This window comes from Aspergillus tanneri (assembly GCF_003426965.1).
Source record: "Aspergillus tanneri strain NIH1004 chromosome Unknown AapTan_4_pilon_pilon_pilon, whole genome shotgun sequence".
In the NCBI taxonomy this organism is placed as follows: domain Eukaryota; kingdom Fungi; phylum Ascomycota; class Eurotiomycetes; order Eurotiales; family Aspergillaceae; genus Aspergillus; species Aspergillus tanneri.
Genome location: NW_022984631.1, coordinates 852240 through 879571, shown reverse-complemented (window position 1 = coordinate 879571; position 27332 = coordinate 852240). Strand labels below are relative to the sequence as shown.

Below are 27332 nucleotides of genomic sequence, written 5' to 3'. Positions count from 1 at the left end.
CGACAGACAGTCAGAAGCATGATCCGAAACATCCGTATCGCTGTTCTTAACGTTGACATTCCGGCTCGGAGTCTCTACGAAGCTCGTGGGCTCTGCAGCGCTCACTTCCGACACGTCCTACAGGAGGCCGCTGCGGTTCTGAATGAGAACACGGGGACAAGTGTTAATATCTCTATAACGCCTTACGATGTCCGAGGAGGTCACTATCCGGAGTTCGCCAAGCTTCGCTCCAAAGTGGAAGATGATCCATGTGATAACTGCACCATTGACGCTATTCTGATCACCGGCGGATCGCCCGGTGTATATGAAATCGATCAGTCCCCCTGGATGCAAACACTCGAAAAGTTCTTGAAAACAGTATTTCAGCAATATCCTTTAGTTCGAATCCTCGGTACATGCTTCGGACACCAGATGATCGCGCATGCCTTGATGAGAGACACAAAGGACCCTGAACGGGATGTTTTTGTTGAGAAATGCCCACTGGGTATGGAAGTGGGAGTACACACCGTGCGTCTTGAGAGTGACTTTGTCCGGTTCTTCCCCCTGACGCTGGGGAATCTGCCTCACAATGAGCTGCGAATTCAAATGTTCCACGGCGATAGGGTCCTAGCCGTGCCAAAGGAAAGGTCTTCGAAGCTCACTGATGCTTCTATGTCACTTCCAGCACCGTGGGTAAATGTCGGCAGCACACCAGCCTGTCCAATCCAGGGTCTGTATTACCCGCAGCGAGTATTGTCCGTTCAAGGCCACTATGAACTGGATGCGTTCGGCGTGCGAAGCATGTGCTTGGAATTTGCGCCTTCCATGAAGTGGAGCGATTCAAAGCTCGCAATATTCTTGGAGCAGGTTGGTTTTGATGCTGACGCACCACCGGATAATGCAAAGGCCTTCGCATTAACAGTCGTGTGTTTCTTGGCTGGCTTGGAGAATCTATGAGGACCTGTCGATGAAAACTGTCTTGCATCTATTTATACGGAGTTTGCATGTACAGTAGCTGTTGTTCCTGGCGAAATGTCACTACGTGCCACTGGACTGAGAACAATCCTACTTTGCCATCATGTATATATTAAATGGCATATGAAATTCATTTTTACTTGTTCTCATTTAGTCTCATTTCAGGCCTTACCTGTATATCAGTTGAGCGATGATGGGCCAGGACTGCCTGATCCGTCTAATTTGATTTCACTGCTTTAATGTTCAACCATGCGGATGCAATCACGTTGAGTTAACCGTCATAATTAGAGCTGGGCACTTCACTTGTCCCCTGCTTGCACTCTGTCTGCTACGCTGTCTGTCCATGTACATTGTCGTTGGTGCTGCATTATACGTTGACTTCACTTATATTGGATGTGGAGTATAAGCTACTTACAGAGGCAATTTATAATAGAAATGACATTGGTGTTAATTTTTTCTTTTTTTTCCCTTATAAAACACTCAGCTTTACTTCTCTGATGATAACACATTTAAAGATTGGGTTGAGGGGTTAAGAAATCTGAACTGGCGTTGGATGCCTAGATGAATGAATATAAGAGCTATCAGGAACAGATTGTTAGGGTGAAACTTTTGGTTTTTCCTGATAGTGTCTGTCTCTTCTACATATTATATAGAGTTACCTTTGTCAAGGCAATGTATGTCTCTGGCGCGCCTCTGTTTACTAAGGAGAGTATCTATCCCATCAACACTCCAGAAGCACCGTGATGTCGTTACGCATTCGGGTTCCGATTGCGCCACCTTGTGTGTTTTGTCTCTCAACTATCTCTCTAAGGTGCTTGAAGGCCTCCGTCTTGTGCCCTAGTCATATCAAGGACCTTGTGAGATTACTTCAGTTTGACTTCGAGGAAAGCGAGCGTATTGATGACTTACAGCACGTCGTCTGTGATTATATGGTGTGGAATGTCGAGGTTTTAATGCAAGATTCTACTTTTCTCGGATTTCTAGATCGGTTTGTGCTGAATCGGAGGAAATGATATTTCGCAGAAATAGATTCGCGGTTGCTTCCGAGTCAAGCCCACAAGTTCTTTGAGGATACTGTACCAAACATACATATATAATACAGTAAGACAACCAGTATTATACTTACTATAGGCAGCGCAGCCCGCCATTGGATTGCCCGCGGATCAGCGGCGGAATCTTGGCACTCCAATTCTGTTGATGGACCTTCACAGTGTTCACCGTTGAGCTAACATGATCCATATTCCATGGTGGATTCGCAGCATAACTTACTAATTAGGAATGCATGACGCCGCTTGGGCGCGCAGGATCGCGATCGCGGGATCAAGAAGTTCAAGTTTGCAGCACACCTATTATTATAAAAAGGTCCCACACATCCTGGCGTCACCGATATTTATGTGTCGGTGTCGAATTCGATTTGTTCTCAGGCACCTAGAGACGGAACCCGCTCTGACCTGAGTCATCGCCTATCTCGTCACACGTGCCAACTTTCCACAGTATTACATCCATTCGCACATAACCTAACCTTCAAAGGCCAGCCTCTTTCATCAGAAACAACCGCTCTGGCTAAGGCCTCTGAGGTACTCCCGAGGACACTGCCAGCCATGACTTCGCCAAGAGACTTTACTGTTCTTGGTAAGGCTCGCTAACACTCCACTGTCTGTGGCTTTTGCGAATGCCCATTAAATTTCATTGCTAGAGAACAGCCCGGTGGTCATGAACGATCTCGCCTACCGCCTAGGCCTCTCCAGAGAACTCACTTTCTACGACGTCTATTCTCTGGACGACCCCGAGCCTCTTGCCTTCGTACCATGTCGCGTCTTCGCCTTGTTGGCGATTGTCTTCTTAACGGATGCCAGAGACAATACACGGAAGGAAGAAGACGTCCAGATAGAGTGGTACTAGGGGTCTGGTTCTGATGTTGATGGGGCCGAGTCCGAGCGCGTTGTGTGGTTCCGGCAGACCATGGTCCACGACTGCGGTCTTATCGGGCTTCTTCGCTGCGTCTGTAACGGCCTCTCTGCTCAGAGGATTACACCTGGGAGTGAGCTAGATTTGATCTTACGGCAGGCAACACCGCTTACGATGTACGAGCGGGCGAAGCTGCTAGAGGAGTCTAAGACAGTCTACGAGGCGAGTCAAGCTGCCGCGGTGAAGGGGGATACTGTTCTGTGTGGGGGTCGGTAACGAGTTAAATGGTGCGCTACGGTGCGAAAGGGAGTGTCTATATGGCAGGGAAGATAGGACCACGTATATTGCAGAACTAATCGCTGGCCTTCAAGAGTTCATGCCCGTTGGTGCGAATATAAACACTTCGCACCTGACTAAGCATCTTAGCTAAGGATCTACCTATCGGGCTTCTGAGCGCTCTTAACAGATACAGTGCCCCCAACACTTACCCCATCTCAGAAGATGGGGCAAAATTTTGTGGCATTCGTAAAAGCAGAAATGGTCACTTTGGGAGCTAAAGGGGACTAGGAAACGGCCGCTTGATAAAGGCGTTCTGGGGTAAGAGGAGGATGGGCTGAGCGAGAGGGCTCTGGAATGGGGCCGAAGAGATTGATAGAGATCCAGAGGACCTCGACAGATGATTGAGATTTTCGTACATTGCTTTTGCACCGAGTGGACAGTAGGCTAAGGGGCAAAGTGCTATATCTTGATTAGGGTGAAAAAAAAAGGTTTCCGTTTCCAGAAAAGAATTCAGATATCAAGAATCAACAGAAGAGAAACGTGGTAACTGCCACTCCTAGACAGATAGCACCTAGAGTATATATCAACACACACACACATTGAGAAACAAAATCTTGTCACCACCTACCAAGAATAATATTCATGTAGCAATACCCAATCCCGCCAAATAGTGATCCAGCCAGTAATGGGCCCAGCGTCAGGCCAGTATTAAACGAGACTGAAGTCAGCGCGAATCACCTCGAGCTCCCGCCGTTGGGACCAAAGATATTGGGGTTTTCTTTCTCCAGCCTTTTTACAACGTCTATTTACGATGCCGAGTCACTGAGAATTCATATTTTCATCAAGGGACTGGTGTCTAACTTACTCAGCATGTACAAAGCCCCAGCCCCTTGAAGGAATGGCAGAACGATCCCAATGCCACATATGCATGCAACAAAGATTGCTTCTTCAGTTCTCTCGCTGCTACTAGCCCACGATATTCCGCTACCTGGGATGCCCAGGCACCATAGTAAGGAGCAAAAAAGAGCCCAACCAGCTGTGGTTGGGTATCGGACACCGACGCGATCTCGAACCCAGCCAAGAACAGGGGAGAGAAAGATCACAGGGACTTGGAGAGCAAAGAAGCTCGCTCCGACTGATGATGGACCCCAGTTGAAGGTGTCTCGAACATGAACGGGTAAAGTTGTGTTGAAGCCTGCTCGAATCGCTGCTTGGACCATCGTGTTTAGAATGCTTGTCCAAATACCAATGTCTTGAAGTACTGCATAGAAATTGCAAGGTTCCGCAACTGAAGTAGTATCGCTTCCCATTTCAGTTTCAGGGTTTGAGCCTCTGTCGTCGAAGGATATGGTGACAGAAGGGGCGATATTTCAGTATGATTTCCCTCCACATCGCGGGGTGAGTCGCCCTGGGCGATCTTGTATGGCTTGCTGTGCTTGGCCTTATTAAATAAAGCTTGCGAATCTTGTAAATGCTGCTCTGTCTGGACTATAAGCAACCGCGCAATCATATCCAGAAACAGCATGCCCATTGGCAGAGACCAAGCTGCCCAGTATCCAACCCAGCCTAACAGAACTCCCTCAAGCATTGGCCCACTAACTGTTCCGACCGTTATAAAAGACATACTCAGTCCCATCATCGTCCCCTGTCCACTTTCACCTGTATTCTCGGTTATAATAGCCGTGCAGACAAGCCATGCTGCCGAGCCCGCAATTGCCTGCAGGACCCGGCCCAGGTATAGTGCCAAGGCTGGGTCAAACACTGTCAGCATCCATTCTCAGAGCAAAATGAAATTTGGCGGGGTGATGTATGTTTAATTAATAAAATTATAAAGCGTTGCAACTAGACTACCACTACTTTATCCGCCCGCCGGCAGACTTTTAACTCCACTAGAACTGCGAGCCAATTAACTCCTGTAATTAAGACTAAAAGCTCCCCCCCACCAGGCCGTATGTTAACTGTGGACCCTGAAACTCGCAGCTGTTTTATAACAAAGGGCAAGTGTTTCTGCTGTTAAAAGCCTGGTTATCTTGCGCGCGATTGCCCTGATAATAAAATTGCTTAGATTAAGGCATTGGAAGAAAGAGTTGTAGAGGAGCTAGTAAAAGGCCTTGCCTAGGGGAAGTCTCCTCCCTAGGCGAGGTTGATATTAGTTAAGAGACTGTGGATCTGCGGAAATTACTAGGCTGCCCCTAAGATAGTTTTACAATCAAGACCCTGCTATTTTAGAATGCTTTTATTTTTTTATTATAAATTTTAGCTAACACCGGAGCCAATGCATACGCATGTATAGATACTAAACTAGCTATTTAGTTAGCCAGGTTTTTTAAAACACCTATAATCCCCCTAAAAACAGTAAGAAAGGTTACTAGTTTTAATAGCAAGGCTGCTACCCCTTTATTACATGCCCTGCAAGTTAATTTAATAGTTTGTAATCACGGCTAATTTAGTGTGACCGCGGAGACGGTAGATAAGTGAATTGGGAGCGAGACTTGGTATTACCAAGTCTAGTTGACCCTTTTGCAGTGGCGTGGCAATTGGGTGTACCCAGTAACCTAGTCTTACCCTTTTCGGACTAAGGAGATTACATTAAGATTTTTACTTACCACCGTGCTTTTAAATACTTTATAACTACCAAATAGCTTAACACCTGCCAGGCCTACTAGGGCGAGATTCTTTTTTAATATTACTTCATTATTAAATATTGTCCTGGGAAGTAAAACACCCTTATAAATACTCTTACCTATTAGGATAGGAATAAATAACTAACCAGTTAGCACAGAGAGCAGATCTTGCTTAAATAAAAATAGCTTAAACCCGGGATTCTTTCTACCCCTATAAAAGTCGCCCTTGTGGAAGTCGCCCCTATAGAGGAGGCTATCTAAGTAGTTAACCACACGCTCGCAGCGAACCGCACCTATAACTCGCTAGAGACCCTGCGTGATCTTGCTTACTAGAGTAAGAAAGGATACACTCTGGTTAACAGCCTCCTGCTGTTTTAAGACCGCCTGGTAGTCCTTAACAACGGTAACCTACAGGTATATTTACTAGATAAGATTTACTAACAGCCATTTACCGCGCACCCTGGATATACCAAAATACTTGGGCTTGTTAAGCACTATTATTACTAGAATATCTAGAGTCGCGATATTAAGCGCTATATTAATAACTGTCTAATCTGCAAATACAAGAACAACCACCGGGACTTGCCCCCGGGACTGCTCTAACCACTCCCAATCCCTAAATATCCCTAGTAGTATATTTCTATGAACTTCTGTACTTTTCCAAAGAACAAACATGGCTACAATACTGTTTTTATAGTAGTGGATTAGTTAAGCAGGTGTATTATTTTTATTTTATATTTAAAAATAACCACTTTACAGGGCATGGCGAAGCTTTTTATAGAACAGGTTTACCCCTGGACTAGACCACCGGACACAATCGTGTCAGACCGGGGGGACAGTTTATTGCCGAATTCTGGGACAAGCTCTATAAAATTTTTTAAATAAAGCTTAAACTCTCTACTGCATCTTACCCCCAAACTGATAGCTAAACAGAGATTGTTAACCAGTATACTGCTTAATGTTGAGAATCTCGGGGAAGAAGCTATGTCGTGAGGTGCTAGGATAGCGGTGGCTAGATAGTATATTGAAACTATCGGTGCGATCTAGTATCGCATGGTGAGTATGTTCATCTATCTAGGAGAGAGAGCGCAGATAAACGCTTCCTTATGTCTACTGTCCTTTAGCCCCTTAGCCCCTTGCGTGTGATATGTCAGATGGCATCAGGACTAGGATACCCGAAGGTGCCTTAGGCATCCTGGTTTTCAACACTTAGTACTTAATCCTATTCATTAATTACTTCCAAGATAACTAGTTAGAATTACTACCGCTGATTAACTTTGCCGCTGCTGCCCTGCCGCACGAAACAACTGGTTTGTCTTTATTTATAGTAAAACATATAAGCTATATACCTTGTTTAACTGGAACTCCCCGCGGCCTCCCGGATCAGTCGCGGTGACCCGCGAGCAGGCCCGGGACCTGGTAGAGAGAATAAAATAAGTATAGGACTTTGCCTGTGGAAACATGCGTGATACTTAAGAATAATAAACCTGCCAGGCAAACCACCGGCGCCGGCCAGTTAACTTTAAAGTAGGAGATAAAAGTGTTTGTGGATGCGTGTAATTAGTACTAGGGATAATTATTATAAAAACTCTCCAAAGGGTGGTACGGCCCGGTGCCTATTATTAATAAGATCGGCTATTTATTCAAGGTTTTACTCCCTAAAGATATCCGTGTATACCCTATCTGTTATCCCGAGAAGTTATATCTTAAGACTACAACAAACCCCCTACCGGGGCAGATCCAGGACGCCTTAGAGCCCATCCAAGTGAACGACCACACCGAGTGGGAGGTAAAGAAGATCCTTGCAAGTTGTATATAGGGCGCCTTGCTTACCGTGCGAAATAGCTTGGATCCGATAATACTAATTAAATATAGTATCCTACAGGGGATTTTAAAACGCTGTATTTTTACTCCGGGACTATTATAATAACAATCCCACCCGCCCTGGACCCCCAAAGCGCTTGAATATATGGATTGCGGCTGCTGAGAAAGATAAATTTGTTAAGGACCACCTGGATAATAACATGCCCTGACTAAGGGCAGTTAGGCCTAGACAGGGGGTAATATGACGGTGCACATGGTCTGTTTGCATTGTTTGTATCTAGTTTTATTTACTTCTCCACACCGCCCCCTCACCACCTTTCTTCTCCTCCCTACGCATGAAATTTTCGTTGAGATAGCACCAATTTCATCAAATTGTTTGGCCGTCACAGCAAAAGTTTCTGCCAGATTTTTTAGGCCCCATTGCGGCGGCTGTGCTAGGCAGAAGTGGAGAGATTTAGGCTGCCAATGCAACCTTCATTGCTTAGCTCAAAGCTTATCTAGTCACCATTGGCAGGTGGATGGATCAGATTTATCATATAAACAGTGTCCCAGCCAATCATAATCCATAGCAATGTAGGAGTGGAACTGCCGCTTATGGCGGTCCGCGGAGTTGGTAAAGAATTAGGGCTAACACTGCTCTACATATAAAGCGTGCATGGCCTTGAGATCCTTTTAACTCAGTCTTGTCTTCATCTCCAACTACAAGAATCGACAGAGTGTCCGACTCCAACTCTCAAACAATGCAGGATCATACAGTGTGTGCTAGAGCAGATGGCCTTACCCTTTACTCTGCAGCAATGAACGGCCATGTGGAGGTGCTGCGACTTCTGCTCGACAAACCAGCTGATCTAAATATTCCAAATAACTCAGGAATGACTCTGCTTAATTCTGCTGCAGAGAGTGGCCACCTGGAGGTGGTGCGACTTTTACTGGACAGGGGAGCTGATATAACTGTGACCAACAGTAGTGGATGGACTCCACTTAATTCTGCTGCAGATAGTGGCCACCTGGAGGTGGTGCGACTTCTACTGGACAGGGGAGCTGATCTAACTGTGACCAACAGTAGTGGATGGACTCCCCTTTTCGCTGCAGCATTTAGTGGCCATCTGGAGGTGGTGCGACATTTGCTGGACAAGGAAGCCGATCTTACTGTGCCTACCAATGATGGCTGGACTCCCCTTAGAGTTGCAGTAGACAATGGTCACCTGGAGGTGGTGCGACTTTTGCTGGACAGGGGAGCTGATCTCACTGTAGCCGGCCCTGATGGCTGGACTCCCTTTAGTGCTGCAGCAGAGAGCGGCCATCTGGAGGTGGTGCGACTTCTGCTGGACAGGGGAGCTGATCTGACTGTGGCTACCAGTGATGTTCGCCCCCCCCTTAGTGCTGCAGCTGAGGGTGGCCAGCTGGAGGTGGTGCGATTTCTGCTGGGCAAGGGAGCTGATCTGGCTGTGGCTACCAGTAATGGCTGGACTGCTGTTAATTTCGCCGCAGAGAATGGGCATTTGGAAGTGGTGCGTCTTCTACTGGACAGGGGAGCCGATCTGACTGTGGCCACCAGCAACAGCCATACTCCCCTCTATTCTGCAGCAACTGGTGGCCATCTGGAGGTGGTGCGACTTTTACTGGACAGGGGAGCTGATCTAACTGTGACCAACAGTAATGGATGGACACCAGTTAATTCCGCTGCAAGAGAAGGCCATCTAGAGGTGGTTCGTCTTTTACTCGACAGGGGAGCTGACCTGACCACCACAAACATCTTAGGAATGACTCCCGTCGACTCTGCAAAGGAGAATGAACATTGGGAGGTGGTGCAACTTCTGCTGGACAAGAGAGCCGATCCGACTCCCACCACGGCGTACTTGGACCGCCTCCCTGGGTTTACTCTCCCCTTGGACTACTTGCCAAAGGTAAGATATTAACAAGTCAATCTCCAGTATTTCTAGTCTAACTAGCCAAACACAAGGAGTCCTTTCCTAGTGTACATTTGCTACACAATTTTGAACTCGGGTAAGCTTAGAAGACCCGCACAAGACTTTTCTGTCTGACACTTCCAGATCTCACAAGACCATGTGGGAAGTCTCGATGATGCGGATTATGAACAGCATCACTGACAAACCAGACTGGGACCAAAAGGTCTGTTGCTCACTTGTACACCCTTGCACTACTCAATGCATATTCTAAGAAGCTTTCTAGATTTTTGACGAACCTATTACTACTAGGTGGCGGATAGAAGTGCTTGGCAGCTCTAACGAAATCACACCAAAAATGATGGACTGGGTCATTGATGAATTGCGCTACAAAGCGGAATTGTTCCAAAAAGAGGGAATTATTTCCGCGTTTGACGGAGATATAGTGAAGTCTGATACAGCAATTTCAGAAGAGCTTAAGAAAGCCCTGAAGGTGGCAGTGCGGCCCTTGGAGAATATTCCTGACGAGCAGAAGGACTATCACCCCGGTTCTAATCAGCAGGTAGTAGACTTGGTACACCCATCGCTATTTCCTCTTGTTTACGGCCGGAGCCGGATCCTCCTGGATGGCAAGACAGGACTTGATGACTACTTATCGCGTTCAGGCAATGGTGAGGTCCTGGCTGTTCCTCCTGCCAGCACTACCGAGAGATATGCACACCGCGTGAGGCAATTCCTAGAAGTCCCACTTTATAGTCAAAAGTTTCAATGGCTGCCTTGCGACGTCAAATTTGATCCGTCTTCTAATAAGTGCCACATTGTATCTTATATTAACAACTTGCGTCCAGACAAACATCGTGACCTCTACAAGGTTATCGAGGAGATAATTTCCCAAGCCATCCCTCTCTGGAACATGAGTCTCACGCCTCTGTTTCATAATAACGTGCGGCCAAATAGAGTCGTTCCATCTCGTAACTACTTACCAAGGGCTACTCCGGAGCCCGAAGAGCCCGATGAAGACTTCGACGAAAGCTGGGACGACTACCAAGAACGCTATGTTAATTGGTTAAACACTCTCACACTTGCTCCTCCTGAAATTGAAGCTTTTGATCCGTTATTTTTCTCCGGTCAGGAACCATTTGACCTGCAAAGTAAATTCCGGGATGATGGGCTGCAAGTTATTGTGAAGTTGGCGAATATTGAGCTAACACCAGAAAAACCAAAGTATAATGGCGGTTCATGGCGTGCAGAAGGGCAATTAGTAAGTCTCTATTTATGAGATTTATTTCTTTCCAAAGGGTTCCCTGCCCAGTTAGCTATCGCTTTTGATGTTACATAAGCTAATATTATAGCATAGAACGAGCACATCTGTGCCACGGCTATATATTACTACTCCAGTGAAAACATCACGTCAACCTCCCTCGAGTTTCGCCAGCGTGTGGAAACCGACTTGGACATGGATGAAAATTTAAGCTACGGTCAGGATCATACAGGCTGGACAAGACAGGTATTTGGGTGCGATAGCCATGGTCCAGTTATCCAAGACCTAGGCAGAGTGTCCTGTCGCGAAGGTCGTATTATAACATTCCCAAATATTCTGCAACACCGCGTCTCTCCCTTCCAGCTAGCCGACACATCAAGGCCTGGCTATTGCAAGATAATCGCTCTATTCCTCGTCGACCCACACATACGAATTATCTCTACAGCTAATATTCCACCGCAGAGAGCAGACTGGTGGGAGGGAACTCTGGACATAAGAAAGGACCTGCTTGGCAGGAGGCTTCCTTTAGAGCTCCAGGAAATGGTCCTCCAGAATATGGACAACTTCCCCTTAACAATGGACGAAGCCAAGGAACTCCGGCTGGAGCTGATGGAGGAACAAAGGGTATTTTCAACTGCCCAAGACGAAGAATTCCAATATGGAGACTTTTATCTCGACAATTGAGAATCTGGATGCCTAAGACATCAATAGGGCATCCTAATCACGCAAGGGGCTAACACGCAGACAAGAATAAGTTAACCTCTCTCGAACAACACACACACAATGTGATACTAGATCGCAGAATAGTTCAATATACTATCTATTCGCTGCAATTCTAGCGCCTTATAACCTAAATTTCCCCAGGGCCAACACACAGGCTTTCAACATCTGGTAGCATCAATTACCGTAGAAGTTACTAGCAAAGGGCCTGGTGTCTCCGGCCTATATTGTTTTGCCAGGTGGCCTGCCAACTACCAATCATGCTATGCGTCTGTGCAAAAGCTACATACATGCACTGATGTATACACTGTGTGGGATATTGGCGGAATTCATTTCCGAAATCCAGGACAAGAAGGGAAAATAAGAAGCATCATTGAGAGTACAATTGCTACTGTTGTGAATGGAGGCTCGACCTAGTCGAAAAGCTTCAAGTACGAAAGGAGTTAAATTACACATCAGCTTGCAAAGGACAAACTTAGAGGTGGGAACAGACTGGATAGTACGGACAGACTTAAGATACAGCGAAAGTTCAAAAACACTCCGCGAAATGATCAAAAGCGAGACCAGGACAATATTTTTCGGTTAAGTGCATACAGTAACGACCTTTGTAACTGTTGCTGCCCAGGTAGACGGCTGTGCTGTGGTTTGTGAAAAATATATAGAATTTTTAACGGCTTGGTCGAAAAAATAGCTCGAATGCTTCCCTGGGTTGATGGCAAAATGTGAAGGTGGATAGCATCGACATGTCTCGAGAGAGTTGCAGGCGAGAAACCAGGCAGGGTCAGTGTTATTTACCTGATATAGAACTTCGCCATAACCTTGACTTCCAATCCTCCTGACTGGGAAGAATGGCTTTTCGTGTGTAGTATTGAATAGGAAGAACCTATTTGGTGAGTGGAAAAGGACAGTATCACCAGCAGGAATATTAATAGATCGATAATCAAATTTCATAGGCTCGCCCGAAGTAATCATCACTGTATGTGTGGATGCAGCGGGCGAGATTAAAGGTGAGCTTTTTAGGTTTATCAAGGACGTCTGTACCACCATTGTCGGCCGAATCGATTAAGAAACACTTGGAACATGTGTTGACAGACCAGGGGTAGCAGTTAGAGCAAGGTCGGAAGATCGGATGTCACTACTTATTGTAATTGCCCCAGGTGTGGAACTTAATATCGGTTCCGGAACCCATGAGGGGCTTATCGAACTGGGCACCTTTGGTTGATGGTTGATTTGGGGCGCCAATCTAGACTACCAGTGACTTGGACAGGTAAAATATGTAGATGGCACATTCAATCTCAAAGTACTTGGTCTTTCTGCTTCTAGGAGAGGAGCGGCTATTTCAACGTCAATGCACGCAGGATAAATCTGTTGTTAAAATTAGTATCTACACAGTGTACGGGTTCACCAGAAGGCCTTACCCGAAAACCACTTCCCACATATTGAGTGGTATTCCACAACCAGTATATTGTATAGATGCTTGGAGCTTTCAAGTCCTGCGGAATCTGAAAGGGCTCTGAGCAACCAGTTTCGATTAGGGAAGGATTTGGATTTGTTCCGCGAACTAATGTTTTCTTAATTTCTAGGAAACACTACAGCAATCATGCGCACTTGCCTTGACCACGTCCTTCCTTTTCAAGGGCAAAGATTTCCGAAAGCCTTTTATTATCCGTGCTGCCCTCGGTGGTAGCTCCATACCACTGGACTTTTCCCATACTATTTGTGTCTCGATTCCATGGCTTATAATGCGGGCAAATTATTGACCCTGGACTTGTCTTCCAGCGAGGCCATGATGCTTTTTGCCTAGGTATCCGTTGGAAAGGACTGCAAAAATAGGCTGACAGGTCGGTATCAAGGATAGAATAGGGCTCTACATGTAGGAGAGAACCTGCTCTGTAAGAAACTGGCGTGCTTATTTGTCAGAAAACATACTAAAGTTTCGTGGATATCCCAAATTTCCAACAAGTTTATTATTTTCAGGTTCTATGACCTGTAGACCCTGTATCTATAATAGTAAATAAAAATGTCTTACCAGATCGTGTAGTATACGTACCTGCAACGTTGCTAATGTAAAAAGGGAACCTGAAAGAATAAGGATGATAATCCAAGGGGAAAAAGGAACTTCTGGCAATACATCACTATCTGCTAGTCTCTGTGAGAGCAAAACCTTTCTGTGACGTGGCAGGATATTGTTCGCCGCACTCACTGTCATATAAATATTCACAGCTTTATAGATATTACTTAAGAACACATAGGACTACCTTCTTATGGGAGAAATATAATAAAAAAAAAAGGGTAATTCGTGACAAGTTCAGTGAAACCGTGCAAATAAACATAAAGAGAAACCACGTATTAGCCTGTTTATAGATTGTAATATACATGTAAAGGGCTAGAGCCCATTTGACCTCTCGGGCCAATGTCCCTATTATCCCTGTTGTCCCTATTGTCCCTATTGTCCCTACTGTCCCTACTCCCTACTGACCCTACTGACCCTTTTGGCCGATTGGCCCTCGATCCATGTCACGTGACTTCCAACCTTTGTTAGGGACCTACCATATTCGGTATGGTCACGTGGCCTCACTTAGTCACCCATCTAGATAGTCAGCTCGCCTGAGCTCCTGAATTGAGAGAATTGTGCCTCGCGAACAGGTTATGAGACCCTCTATATCTTCCTTTTAGAGCTGATATTACGTGGTTTTAAACCACCTGTTTTGTCTATTCAATTGCCTCTCGAGGAATTGATAATAACTTCAATTAAAATGGGCCCGAAGAAGGGAAAAGCGCCTCTAGGGATGAATCTCCATACTGTACACCTGGCCCGTCCTCTCCTGGATAATACGACCACACCACGAGATACTGAGTCAGAGGAGGAGATCGCATGGAATATTATCAAGGGACAGTTCAGGGATTTTCAAACACAACTGCAGAGTCAATTGCAGAATCAAATGCAAACTCAATTGCAGCAAATAATAGAGCTAATTCAACGCAGTCAATCGCCCCTTTCAAGTACACCCACACCGAACCCGAAGCCCACGTCAACAGATCTACCGTCACCACGCGAGGATGACGCCGGCCGCGCGAGTATAATACAGGCAGTCAGCGCCATGCGGAAGGATGTTGGTCGAAAGCTTCAACATAAACTAAGATCTCTAAGATTTCCAATTTCGCCGATTGGAAAGAGGATCTCTTAAAGACGCCGTATTATAAACGCGGAGTCGATTTTGATAACGAGGAGCTAATCCACCAGACAGTGACGAGCTCAATTCAGCAATTTGGCAGATAAAATAAGCTTTGGCTATCCGAATTACCATCAATGTCCGAGAAGTGCAGGATCGCCTAGGTGAGATAGATATCTCGAAGGCAGCTGCATTATATATACGAATCTATGAGGCAATAGGTCAGACGAAGGCCCAGGAGCGCTATAACCTAGTGCGAGAAATTATTGATATCGAATTATATAATGGCGATTATTTGGCGTACAAGAGCAAGCTTTCAACGCTCCAGGCATGCGCGAAACGCCTCCATGTGACTGTGGATAACATATTTCATAATATCCACTATATTCGCCTACGCAATTGGCAATCGAATTTTATAACGAATAAGCTTGATCCATTCCTTGCCTCAGGGGCAGGAAATCAACCGATTAAGAATACCGATCTAGTTAAGATTGGACGATAGTTAAAATTGCAACAGTCTAATACGCGCCGTTCAAAGACTTCTGGATTAAATCAACAATCTGATAGCAAAAAAGAAGCCGGATAACGAGTCACCGGACTCTACCTCTTTTAAAGATGCGAAATCGTCTTGCAGTTATTGCAGATGATATTCTCTCACGAGGATATGCTGGTATCAGAATCCCGAGGCAATTCCTTCTGATAGAGCAACGCCAGCGTTTCTCAAGCGAATTAACAAGTATAGGGCTACAAAAGGTGATCCTGCATATGCACCACCACCGAAGCCCTTGGATCTCAATTATTTGCGGAATAAGCAGAACACCTGAATGTATGTGGATACATGCGCATCGTACCACATGACCCCAGAAAGAGTCTTTTCAACGTACGAATTCTACCGACTGGTATGCCTAATATTGGCGGATCCTTAGGTGGACAAAAGCCTCCCCTGCTGAGGGAACGGCCCGAATAACGTTGAATAATGTTACCCTTGATATACCAGAGGTACGCCAGTACCTGGTTTGTCAGCGAATTTGTTGAGTTACGCGCAGCTCCTAAAGGCAGGTTTTAAACCATCGATCCAGAGGACGCGTACACCAATATTGTTTTTACCAACAGAAGGCTTGACTATCACTGCAGTCCCTTCACGACGAACTGTTATAAGATTAACAGTGTGATATATAAGACATCTCGACCAGAGAATTAGCTCTTGCGGCTATAGCCTCTAAAGCACCCAATCCTCAGGTGGCTACCATAATCCAATAGCATCGACGATTAGCGCACCTAATTACCCTGATATTTTGCGATTATCTCGTACGCCTGGCAGTCAGATTAAGGTTTCCGATCCCAATCTCGGCCCTTTTGCGATATCTGCCACGCGGCGAATCAGAAACGCAGCCAATCTCATACCTTGGCAAAACATGCCACGAGACCTCTTCAGCGCATTTTTATTGATATTGCGGTGGAGGCAATACTCTGTCTGAAGCTATAAGCAGCTAAACGACCCTGCTTCTCGTACGGGTTCTCGCTATTATATGCTGATAACAGACGATGCAACGCGGTATCGGTGGATTATATTTCTTAAAGATAGAAAGCTCGTCCACCAATATCTCGAGCAATGGCTTAGCCATATAAAAAATTAAGGCTTTCAACCACCTGCATTCGTGCATTGCGATAACGAATTTGTGACTGAGGAAATAACGAAATGGGCGAATAAAAATAGTGCGAAGATAGAACCAACCAATCCCTATTCCCCATGGCAGAATAGACCAGGCGAACGCGCCAACCGGATTATTATCAAGCGTACGCGCGCGATTCTGCATAATTCTAGATTACTATATTAGCTCTAGCAGGACGCCATGCAACACACAGTTTATATCACGAACAATGTCCCTACGTCTACTACACTGTACGCAGATTACTCAGTTCCAGGGGGTATCTACTAATCCAGATGTTCAACCCTCGCAGCATGTTATACCGCATTCCGCATTTTTTAACAAGCATCCGCAGATTGCTCACATTCGTCCCTTTGGTTGTTGTGTTTGGTATTATAACGACCCAGGACATCAAGATTTCAACAAGATTGTTGGCCGCGGCGCTCCAGGTGTTTACATCAGCAGCAATTCTTCAACCAATTATAAGGTCTACGTCAAAGAGACAAACAAGGTTATTCGGACTGGCCATGTTTCATTCAACGAACAGGCTCAGAGGGAACAGCCTACGGAAATACTGCTTACTTCTACCGTACCTCCCAATCCTGGCCCTGAACATCTCGCGCAGGAAGCGCTGCATCTCATGGGGATTCTCCCGCGGAGGATAACGGACAATCTGACTGGGTTCGACCTGCTAAAGGCTTTGCTCCATTCGCAGGATTTACCCCTACTTCGCCTGCTTCTGCTGAGGCAAATCGACCTCCGACTCCGAATACTTGGCAGGAAGCAATGAAATCACCTAATAAAAATAGATGGTTAGCAGCTTGCGAGCTTGAAGCTTCCCGTCTCGACGAAATTAAGGCATGGGACTTGATTAATAAGCAATCTATGCCTAAGGGCTTGAAGCCTATCCCTGGTCGTTGGGTTTTTAATATTAAGGACCTCAATGACGGCACTTTCAAATACAAGGCACGTTGGGTTATTCGTGGTAACTTGGTTAAGCAAGATCCTTATTTTGGGGAGATATATTCGCCAGTGGTTTATCCCCAAACGATTAATATCCTATTCGCGGTTGCAGCTTATCGCAAATGGTATATCGCTCAGGCGGACGCGGTGCAGGCGTTTTTTAATAGTAAAGTTAATATGCCAATATATATGCGCCAACCAACCGGCTTCTAAAAGGGTGATCCTGACACCATGGTTTGCAAGCTAAATAACGCCCTGTACGGTCTCGCACCTTCCGCATGTATATGGTACGACCGTCTCCGCAGTAATCTTGAAGCTTTGGACTTTAAAACAAGCGACTACGACCCAGGCCTATGGATTTACCAATCTCGCAAGAATCTCTATGTGACTGCTCATGTAGATGATTTTGCTATTATTGCCGCGCTTAAAGCAGACACAGAATAGCTTCTAAGCGCAATGCAGCGAAAATTCGCAATTAAAGAGACAGCTCACCTCAAGCATTTCCTCGGCATGGAGATTACTCAATCTGATGGTCAGATTAAGCTTATGCAGACATCTTATATTGATAATCTCATTGCTTCGGCAGGGCTCGCAGATGCCCACCCAGTCTCTTTACCTGCAGATCCGGGTTTAGTTATCGATGATGACCCCGATCCCACCCTTAACGAAGAATATAATCGACTTACGGGTAGTTTTCAATGGCTTGCCTTAAGAACCCGTCCAGATATTGCGCGTATCGCGAGCTTGCTAGCGCAATTTAACAAGGCCCCTACCAAAAAGGCATTCGGAGCGGCCAAACACTTAATTCAATATTTAAAAGGATCTCGTACGCGGGGTATCACCTTTCGCATGTCAAATGGACCCCTACCGCAACCACTGGTTTATACCGATTCGGACTGGGGAGGTCCTTATTATAATCGTCGGTCAGTATCAGGCTATATCGTACTTTTAGCCGGTGCCCTGATATCATGGCGATCTGCCAAACAAACATCCATTGCCTTATCATCCAATGAGGCCGAATATATGGCGGCGTCGGACGCAGCTCGGGAAACTCAGTGGCTTCGTCGCCTACTTAGCGAAATGGAGATCTACTCTGCGCCTTTGGACCCCATTGCATTCCACGTGGATAATAAAGGTTGCAAGGATCTCATCAGTTCAACGGTCACCACCAAGCGCTCTAAACATATTGATATTCGGTATTATTATACGCGCGAGCTCGCGGCGGACCGCATTATTAACATTCGGCTATGCCCTAGTAAGGAGAACGCTGCGGATGGCCTCACTAAATTGCTTCGATCCGAAGGATTCACGGCTTTTCTCGATAATATAGGTTTAGCTTAGTTTTTGGCTTCCTGGCTTTTTGCTTTACAAGCGATTCTGTACGTAATGGTGCTGGGTGAGCACGCTTCGGCCAAGGGGGGGTGTTAGGGACCTACCATATTCGGTATGGTCACGTGGCCTCACTTAGTCACCCATCTAGATAGTCAGCTCGCCTGAGCCCCTTGAATTCAGAGAATTGTGCCTCGCGAACAACCTTGTTTGTTTACCGCTTGTTTCCTCTTCCTTTCTTCCTTTCTTCCTTTCTTCAACGATTCCTTCTTGTACATAACCTATCTTGTAGGTTCTATGGGTTCAGCCTATGACAATACATGAGATATTATTTTACTAACAGCAACAATTACATAAGTCCCTTTTCACCGAAATTAAAATAATAATGCAACTTCTTTTAGTTTATTACATATACTAGGGTACCAGCCTGTGGTTCTAGTCTAAGCCCTATATAGGCTGTAAATTACACTGCTTAAATCAGGAGAAGTTGTATTGATATTTTTTGTTTTTTTCCCCCTTGGGTGCCTCTTAGTTTCCTCTGGTAGGTTAGCAGTATATAGCCGTTACAGCCTACTGTGGGTCCTTTTATAGTAGAAGGGCCCAAGAAAGTAAGAAATATATAGTACATGGAGTTACACTGTCTGATAGGGATCAATATATTACTTCAATAACGTTGTAAGTGACTAGTTAATTTTAGTATATTTTTAAAGTAGCAGTTTTTAGTAGTAACTATACAGTATATACAGTAATTATTGATCACGTGATTTAGTATGGGAAGTTCCTATCTAATCCCAAGGGAATTTCCCAAATTCCTATTCCCTTCCCATTAGTAAGTGTGATCCCATTTCTTACCCCAATTCCCATCCAGAAAGAAGGGGGAATCCCAGTGGGAATCTCTTGGCATTCCCTTCCCATTCCCATTCCCATAAAATCTTAGAAAATCGTCCCGTTTTTATGGGACGGGAATCCCGTCCCGATTTCCCATGGGAATTTCCCTTCCCAACGGTCAGCCTACTCTCAGTAGTTGTGTATACCCCGCCATACAAAGAGTTAGCTTGGGTCTACAGTAAAAGTGGGTCCATTACTGTCGACTGTTGATGGACCCGCTTTTACTGTGGACGCCACCTATATCCTCGTTCTTACTCGTTCTTAATAACGTGAAGGGAAGGACGAGCGATGACTAATCGAACGACATATTCCCGCACATTCCCGACGGTCTTCTGCAAATTCTCCCGATATTCCCGACCGTAAGGCCGATGGACCATGCGTCTATCGATTTCGTGTGATGGCTGCCGGTAGGAGATCTCCATACTGTTGGAAGATGAGGAACTGATCTCTTTGCTAGCAAAGCTAAGGTTAAATGCATTCACGAGGGCCATCCCCCCTGTCGGCGATGTCAACGTCTCAATCAACAGCCGTGTGTGTTGACAGACCCTCGAGTGTCACCATTGAGGCCAAAGAAAGATTCACTCCGGACGCAAAAAAAGGAGAGGAGTTCATCAGCAGCGATCGAAAATAGACCAGAAACAACCCCTGATGCTTGTTCTAGCCATACTTGCCAATGTGTGCCCTCCAATCCAATTGCCGCTCTTGCTCCAGCTACAATCATCAGCGCCTGCGACACCTATCGCAAAAAATTCCCCGTAGCCAATTTTCTCCACTATCCATCACTGATTGCAGATATATCCACGAATCCATCCTCCGTGGACCCGGTTTTTGTAGCCTCGTTGCTTTGCTTGTGTGCGCGCTTTATGTCGGGCCACAATCTAGAACAGGAAGACGTCTACGCAGAGTATGCGCGCGAACAGCTAGCGCGCCGGGCCTTTGAGGGTCCCTCGTTGCATTTGGCGCAATCTCTGGTTATGATATCGTTCTACGAATGGGGCTCGGGCCGGCCTTACAAGGCGTGGATGTACAGCGGTGTGTAGCACGCCATTTCTCGATTCAAATAGGTGTCGGTATTAACTTCTCCTAGGAATGGCAACTTACATGATCCAATCGCTGCTGAAGACCGCTGATGACAGCATGGAACATAATCTGGATGATTTTCAAGCGTCCCAAACCCAGTATGAGCAGTTAGTTCGGACATACTGGTGCTGCTTTGCGCAAGATTGTGAGCTGAGCTCAGGCGCGCGCCAGCACTTTGCTCTGTCTTTCCGCCAGATCTCTGTCCCTCTCCCCATAAGTGATCAGGACTTCAATTTTTGTCGGCGTGCAACGTCTCGACTGATGCCAGCGAACATGAATCGCCATGCGCTGCTGTCCTCGGACTTGACGATCGACCGGGGCCTGACAATAGTGACCCGCGGATTTGATATTTTTGTTCGCATTTTACGATTTGCAAACGAGAGCCGCCGGGGACAGACGGCATCGCCCGCCGCTCCCTCGGCCGCGCATCTTACGTGGCGTAATCTCAAGGAGGAACTCGACGAATGGCGGGCTCTGCAAGACATAACGGTCCGATATCCCGAAACAAGCGCACAGGCCCATGTTGCGCTAGGGTATGGGGAGCTTTTTGCTTATATAAATCTTGTCTATTTTATGAGGTAGGGTCCAATGGTCGAGACCAGCTGGGAAGTACTAATTAGAGAGCCATATAGCATCCTTTTTCTCCACCGTGACTGTGTTCTCTCGGGGTCCAAGCCTTATCCGGATCGACCATTAAACAACGTGGAAGAAACACTTTGGTGGGACGAAGTTATTGACCAACTTTTTGAAGCTGCACATAATATCGGTGGTGTTTTGTCTGCCTTGGAGGCATCAGAAACACCCGTTATCACTCCATACGCAGGATTCAGTGTCTTTGTTGCCGCCCATATCAATATGTACGGCACTGTTTCCCCACTGCGGTATCCTGGTGGGCGGGAACGAGCGGAGCAGGAGAAAAAAGCTAATTTCTTATACCTGGAACGACTTTGTGAATACTGGCCTGTGGGCCATAGCTGGGTAAGATTTTGGCTGCTGTGACCTCTGGAGGCTCAATCTTGCTGATAAACCTGGGCAGTGGCGTGCAGTACGGGAAGCAGATAAATTTTACCAAACGGCCAAATGTAGCCAGATTTCGGACGACCGTCCTAGCCACCTCACTCTCGCAGGGACTTTGGATGAGTACGGAGATATTCGGTCCTCACGCCCCCGAAATGACCTGTCTATCTCCATGCGAAAACCAGAGGCGAGGATGTCTGAGGCAGTTGAATCCGCAAACGACGAACGACGGAGCATCCGGCCCCCTCAGGCGAGTGCGCAGTCGAGTGATCACTCGACGATGGACTCTCATGACCTGGAAGCGGAAATGCTGCAATGGCCCTTTATTGACGAAACGTGGTTCCACGGGTTCGACACGAATTTTGATGCGGCGTGGCCGAACGTGGGATGATGTGGATATTACCTGTGTTCAAGTAACTCATGCTATCCGTACAAAGTCAATTTGAACACTACGCGTAACCTTCAGCTCTATACCCAGGCTCCAACGTAGCCTCACAGAATCTCTGTCCAAGCGCGTATTCATTGCGGTATCCCTGTTAGCCCAGTCACCTGTCGCATTTGGTATCTTTGGCAGGGTATAGAGCGATCGTGTACGTGAACTCTATCATGCCATGCCTCCCAGTCCGAGCGCTACCCGTTGATACTTGACTAGGCGGACATTTCTTGAGCCTCATTTGCTGGTACGAGTATAATCGACGAAGTTGATCTTGTTGAGCACGCAAAGTGCTGGCTGTCAAACCCCTTGTTTACCGACCATCAGAAATGACACTTGAGGACATGCGGCAAATACAATCTTCAGTTGGACGGCCTAACGGCTGCACTTTCAGAATTTTTTCTTGCATAGGTTCAGAATAAAGTCATTTTCAATTGGCTCAGTTAGAAAGACGGGGAGGGGTATTTTCTCCCCTGTAAAGTCTGGGCGCGAAATGCAGCCCGCGTAGCCAGGATGTTGCGCTGTTGTGATGCGAGGCACTCATATCGGAGAGTATGTCTCCACGGTGTTGGCATTTTCTGGACTCTAGAACTAGGAAGAGACTTCTGTCTATGGGATTCGACTCTGCCATTTGGAGTGAGCTAGGGATGTCTTCACTGTCGGTGTTAGAAAACGAAGGGGTGGGTTGCTGACGGACTGTGGGAACGCCCAAAGGACCTATTCTACTTTCCCTTACATGGACAGAAGAGTTGATTGCAACCCTCGTTTAGGGGACCAATTAGGCCAATTGTTACTATCCGCTTCTGAGACAATCTGACAGGGATATCATCCTCAAGGATCACCTCATGTCACTGCCATCGATAAACGTTCTCATTGGATATGAAAATCGAACGGCGCCATGATCGACACGCCAATGCCTCTATAGAAACGAAATTCTTGTCTTCTCTGTGCGCGGCGCCTGCGCCGCGTTGCAGAGCTAACGGCTTCCAATTAGAGGCACTGGAAATGGGGAAGTATCTGTAGTTCATTTTATTGTGGAACGGGCCGTAATCCACAGCGGTTTACGGCGGAGTATTCCGCACTGGCCGGGCTGCAGCCACAGCCAACTTAGGACGCGTTTCAAATGAGACATAAAGACTCTTCGCACTGGGGGCCGATCGGGGATATTACCAATCTCTCTTCCGTTCTCCGTGGCTAGTTGCATCGGGACCCGAACTGGGATCCATTTCGCAGGATACTATCGCGAATAGCTCGGATACAAACGGATGCTTCGGGAATCGACTACGAGCGCACTCCTGGGCTAACTTAGAATGATCAAACCATGATGGAAATTGCCGACTCAACCCTCCAAAATAACTCAAATGGCCCATGCTACTGTTGCCCCGCCTTGTCCGAGGATAGCCTGCATCTCTCAGCGCAATGTGGAGCCAGATCCCGGCTACTTGACGATGCCCTGGAATGGGACCCATCATGGCTCTCCTGGTATCCTATTGTATGCACAGTAGCATCACCCCTCTGTTTTGGAAGGTTCTCACTGGGGCGCAGAAGTGTCCTGCTGGAGCTCGGGTGCGCTGCATCTTCACTCCAGTTGCCTGTGACATTCGTAGCGAGAGCAACTGGTCCTGGAACATATGGATGTCGTCTGCCTCTAGACCGCGAATTGGGACCCCCTGCGGTGCTGTGGGCGCCTGAAACCGACAGCTCAAAAAATTCTGAGATCGTTCCGGCCATCATTCCAGTTTGGAGGTCGGCGAGAACTCGCTTCAGACTCGGAATGCAGGTGCATAATATGGACGAGCTCTGCACTAGCTGTAACCAAATGGCTGGCATAACCCCATTCCAAGGCCGGTCAAGGGGGTCCGTATGAAAAGAGGATGTCAAGGAGAGTAAGCCAGGGATCGTAATGACAGGGACACTACACTTCTATCATCAGACCTTCGTGCAGACAGGTATAAGTTATAAAGGCGCTATCTCTCACATTAAGCGAAGCGCAAAGAGAGCCGATATTTGACGTCGCTTCCACCCGATCATTTGCACCCTCCACATCAGGGCAATTGGGATCGCGACGATCGCGATATCTAGCAGAATATGGAACACACCAAGAGCAATATAGAGCCCTTCCTGGTTAACACACCGGCTGGACTCCAAATCCCATGTGTCTGCTTGTGTACACTGTGCTGCCAGTGTGATGATCCCGACCAATGTCCAGACACCGATCAGCCCTAGGACAATTTTGCACGCTCGGAGGATGGTCGTAAATGGCTCAATTGAAATCACAAGGAGTGCTACGGTCGCTTTAGAGCAGGCCAGCACTACGACGGAAAGTATCTGACTAGCATAGAGGGACTCGAGATGGTCAGCAGTGGTGTCATTATCGCGGATTGAGTCCGAACTGACTTTGCTATACGTTTCATACGATTCATCGCTAAGAGCGCGTCGATGTTGCCCGAGACCATTTCTGCTGGCGACATTGATGCAAACGGTTTGAGGGAAGAAGAGAAGCTGATCGACAAAAGTCAGTGTGTGTACGTGGAGTAACTAGCGTAGGTCACCGAGAGAAATCACTGTTCCTATTAAAAGAACGACATCCCCACAGGAAATCTTCCGAAGAATGCGAAGCCGCGAGACCAATGTGACTATGGTCACCCCGAGGACCACAATCAACAGGATAGTGGCCACCGTGACTACCCATGCTCCATGATCGCTGTCGGTGACTGGAAGGAGCGGTGGGAGCATCGTCATTCCACGAGACATAATATCCCATGTCAATGGGAAGGCAATGGACGTCCCCGTACTCTTTAAGGATGATGGTGCATGGCCAATTGGGGCCAATATATCCGGCTGCCTAGCACAGCACTAAGTACGACTTAACTAGACCAGTCTCGTTAATTTCGATTTCGTCCTAGTCCGACCATGACCCCAGCGTCTCCGAAACGCGACCAGATGCTAGAGACTGGCGTCGACCAGGATGGTCGTTAGTCTTGCGGAGATGGTAACATCGCTCCGATCGGCTAGGGCTGGGTTGCATAGGACTAATGCAGAGTCTGGAGCTTCGGTCTAATCCGTGGGATTGACTTTTTTATCCCTTTCTCCTCCGTCTCTTCCGGTCTACCAGCGTCGTTTTCTCTTCTGTTCATTTTAGGGGGTGGTGAAGGGTATTAATTGCTGCGGTGCCTGTCAGTCTCTCTTCCTGCCCCCCACACAATCAACCCGGCGCCAAGCCAGAATGGAGCAACACGAATTAGCCACCACCCGCTCATATAAAGATACAACTTGCGCCGTCGATGCCGCATCGCCATCCCTCAGGGAGCTCGCTGTTCCTGCGACAGACCCCAGCCATGCTGGTCAAAAGGAAATGGCCGAGCAGACCCAAATCAAGGTGTGACATTGTGTCGCCTGCGCAAACTGAAGTCCGGCGCTAAAAGTTGACCCTCGCAGCGATTATTCAGCTTCACACAGATATTCTTCTTCTCACTCACGTTCATGTCGAGTTGGGAGAGTCAGGCCTTGTATGCAACAATTCAGCAATTCACTGGATACTGGATCCCAGTGCGCTAATCTCCGACCAGGAACCTGAACGCTGTGCTCACCAACGGAGGTCCGGAGGCGCTGGTGTGGGGGATCGTAATTGTGGTCTTTGGAGCCCTGGCGCAATCGGCCTCGTTGGCAGAGATGGCCTCAATGCAGCCTATTGCAGGTGCGCAGTATCACTGGACGCATCATCTGGCACCTCCGAGCCAGCGGAAATTCATAACCTGGATGCAGGGTAGGTTCGGTAGTAAATCAATCCGACTCTTCGGGAACTGATATGACGTATAGGTTGGATCACCTGGTTTGCATGGGTGTCGCTTCTCGCCGGTGTAGCCAACACGACGGCGACGATGATACAGGGGCTAGCCATTGTCAATTACCCTGACTATGACCCAAAGCGATGGCACATTACCCTCATTATCTTTGCAATGCTGATCGTGGAAGGACTGATGAACATGTACACCTTCTGGCTGATTCCTTGGATTGAGCTGTTAGCCGGAGTGCTTCACGTTGTCATGTTCATCATATTCCTGGTCGTTTTTGCTGCGCTAGCTCCACGACACACTGCCGACTACGTGTTCTTGACAACCCAGTCTGAGTCAGGCTGGACGGATAAATTTATTTCATGGAACATTGGACTGTTAACACCGACCTGGGGATTCGTCGGTCAGTAGAGTATTTCTTACGGTACATCAACCGCGAGCCAACTAACTCCTTGCTCCAGGATTCGACGGGGCGGTACATATGAGCGAAGAGGTCCGCCGAGCGCGCCAGGCGGTCCCACGGTCGATCTTCTGGACGGTTGCCACCAACGCCGTTCTGGCCTATTCAATCGTGATCTGCACTCTGTTCACGATGGGGCCCATCGACAAGGCCCTGGAGGCCAGCTTTCCCATTATCGCCATCTGCGAGCACGCGACAGGATCCGTCAAGACCGCCACGGCAATGGTGTGCGGTCTCTTGGTCATTTCCTTGTCCGTCAATCTGGCCAGTATTGCGTCGGTCTCGCGGCTAACTTGGGCATGGGCACGAGATGGCGCGCTTCCTCGGTGGTTCTCATATGTTGGTGTGATCGATCCTGTTTCCGGAACATGATGCTGATATTATACTAGGTGGATCGTAGACACAATGTGCCCGTTCGCGCAGTGTGGCTTCCCGTGTTCATCGTTATGGTCCTCGCGTGTCTCAATATCCCTAGCTCTGCCGCATTTGGGGCCTTTGTCGCCTTGTCTTCAATTGGTCTGTTCGTATCCTACTTCATCGCCATCAGTTGCATGGTCTTGAATCGATTCCGCCAGGATGGAGTGCCCGTGGGCACCTGGAACATGGGCCGATGGGGACTTCCCGTCAACATCTTCGCCCTTATTTACACCGCGTATGTGACTATCTGGCTGTGTTTCCCTGCGTATCGGCCTGTGACGGGGGAGAATATGAACTACGCGTTGCCAATTTTTGGTGGCACGACGTTGTTTGCTTTTGTGTACTGGTTTCTCCGCGGCCGGAGACACTGGCCTGGCTTGAATAAGAATATTGTGCGGTTGGTCGTTGAGGGTGGAGAATTGCAGTTGAAGTAGGCTTTATATCCTGGGAATAGCTTCAGGAATTAAAAAGGTATCGTTCAGGTACTACACATTTACCAACTGTTCCATGGTCTTGGATAAAAGAAATTCCAAGGTTCGTCGCCTGGTGGTAGAAAACAATCTAACCACATATTTATGGGAGTGTGGTACAGGCCATGCGGCTTGAAGTAACATATATGTATTAATGGCCGGGTTTCGGGTTTCTAAGGAAA

At 47.2% G+C, this 27332-nt stretch overlaps 9 protein-coding genes across 9 annotated transcripts; 6 read left to right on the top strand and 3 right to left on the bottom strand.

Moving 5' to 3' along the window:
- Window positions 1-18: 18 nt before the first annotated feature.
- Window positions 19-936, top strand: ATNIH1004_005500 (type 1 glutamine amidotransferase; the record flags this gene model as incomplete). The annotated part of the gene is made up of 1 exon (XM_033570154.1): window positions 19-936. The coding sequence occupies one exon, from the start codon at window positions 19-21 to the stop codon at window positions 934-936; it is 918 nt and encodes a 305-aa protein (XP_033426186.1).
- A 1619-nt stretch (window positions 937-2555) lies between these two features.
- ATNIH1004_005499 (uncharacterized protein) lies at window positions 2556-3138 on the top strand (the record flags this gene model as incomplete). The annotated part of the gene is made up of 3 exons (XM_033570153.1): window positions 2556-2586; window positions 2651-2835; window positions 2887-3138. 3 exons carry the CDS (start codon window positions 2556-2558, stop codon window positions 3136-3138), a joined length of 468 nt encoding a protein of 155 aa, XP_033426185.1.
- Window positions 3139-4366: 1228 nt separating this feature from the next.
- ATNIH1004_005498 (uncharacterized protein) lies at window positions 4367-4729 on the bottom strand (the record flags this gene model as incomplete). Its single annotated transcript, XM_033570152.1, has 1 exon — window positions 4367-4729. One exon carries the CDS (start codon window positions 4727-4729, stop codon window positions 4367-4369), a length of 363 nt encoding a protein of 120 aa, XP_033426184.1.
- Window positions 4730-8329: 3600 nt separating this feature from the next.
- Window positions 8330-11441, top strand: ANK2_2 (Ankyrin-2; the record flags this gene model as incomplete). Its single annotated transcript, XM_033570151.1, has 6 exons — window positions 8330-9496; window positions 9553-9596; window positions 9644-9722; window positions 9783-10757; window positions 10854-11003; window positions 11220-11441. 6 exons carry the CDS (start codon window positions 8330-8332, stop codon window positions 11439-11441), a joined length of 2637 nt encoding a protein of 878 aa, XP_033426183.1.
- Window positions 11442-16531: 5090 nt separating this feature from the next.
- On the top strand, window positions 16532-17089 carry ATNIH1004_005496 (uncharacterized protein; the record flags this gene model as incomplete). The annotated part of the gene is made up of 1 exon (XM_033570150.1): window positions 16532-17089. One exon carries the CDS (start codon window positions 16532-16534, stop codon window positions 17087-17089), a length of 558 nt encoding a protein of 185 aa, XP_033426182.1.
- A 2641-nt stretch (window positions 17090-19730) lies between these two features.
- ATNIH1004_005495 (uncharacterized protein) lies at window positions 19731-20040 on the bottom strand (the record flags this gene model as incomplete). Its single annotated transcript, XM_033570149.1, has 2 exons — window positions 19731-19975; window positions 20025-20040. 2 exons carry the CDS (start codon window positions 20038-20040, stop codon window positions 19731-19733), a joined length of 261 nt encoding a protein of 86 aa, XP_033426181.1.
- A 302-nt stretch (window positions 20041-20342) lies between these two features.
- On the top strand, window positions 20343-21967 carry ATNIH1004_005494 (transcription factor domain-containing protein; the record flags this gene model as incomplete). The annotated part of the gene is made up of 4 exons (XM_033570148.1): window positions 20343-20511; window positions 20567-21092; window positions 21192-21537; window positions 21596-21967. 4 exons carry the CDS (start codon window positions 20343-20345, stop codon window positions 21965-21967), a joined length of 1413 nt encoding a protein of 470 aa, XP_033426180.1.
- Window positions 21968-23380: 1413 nt separating this feature from the next.
- Window positions 23381-24480, bottom strand: ATNIH1004_005493 (uncharacterized protein; the record flags this gene model as incomplete). The annotated part of the gene is made up of 3 exons (XM_033570147.1): window positions 23381-23924; window positions 23988-24341; window positions 24407-24480. 3 exons carry the CDS (start codon window positions 24478-24480, stop codon window positions 23381-23383), a joined length of 972 nt encoding a protein of 323 aa, XP_033426179.1.
- Window positions 24481-25235: 755 nt separating this feature from the next.
- ATNIH1004_005492 (uncharacterized protein) lies at window positions 25236-27114 on the top strand (the record flags this gene model as incomplete). Its single annotated transcript, XM_033570146.1, has 6 exons — window positions 25236-25388; window positions 25448-25518; window positions 25579-25775; window positions 25829-26206; window positions 26265-26602; window positions 26653-27114. The coding sequence occupies 6 exons, from the start codon at window positions 25236-25238 to the stop codon at window positions 27112-27114; spliced, it is 1599 nt and encodes a 532-aa protein (XP_033426178.1).
- Window positions 27115-27332: the final 218 nt, after the last annotated feature.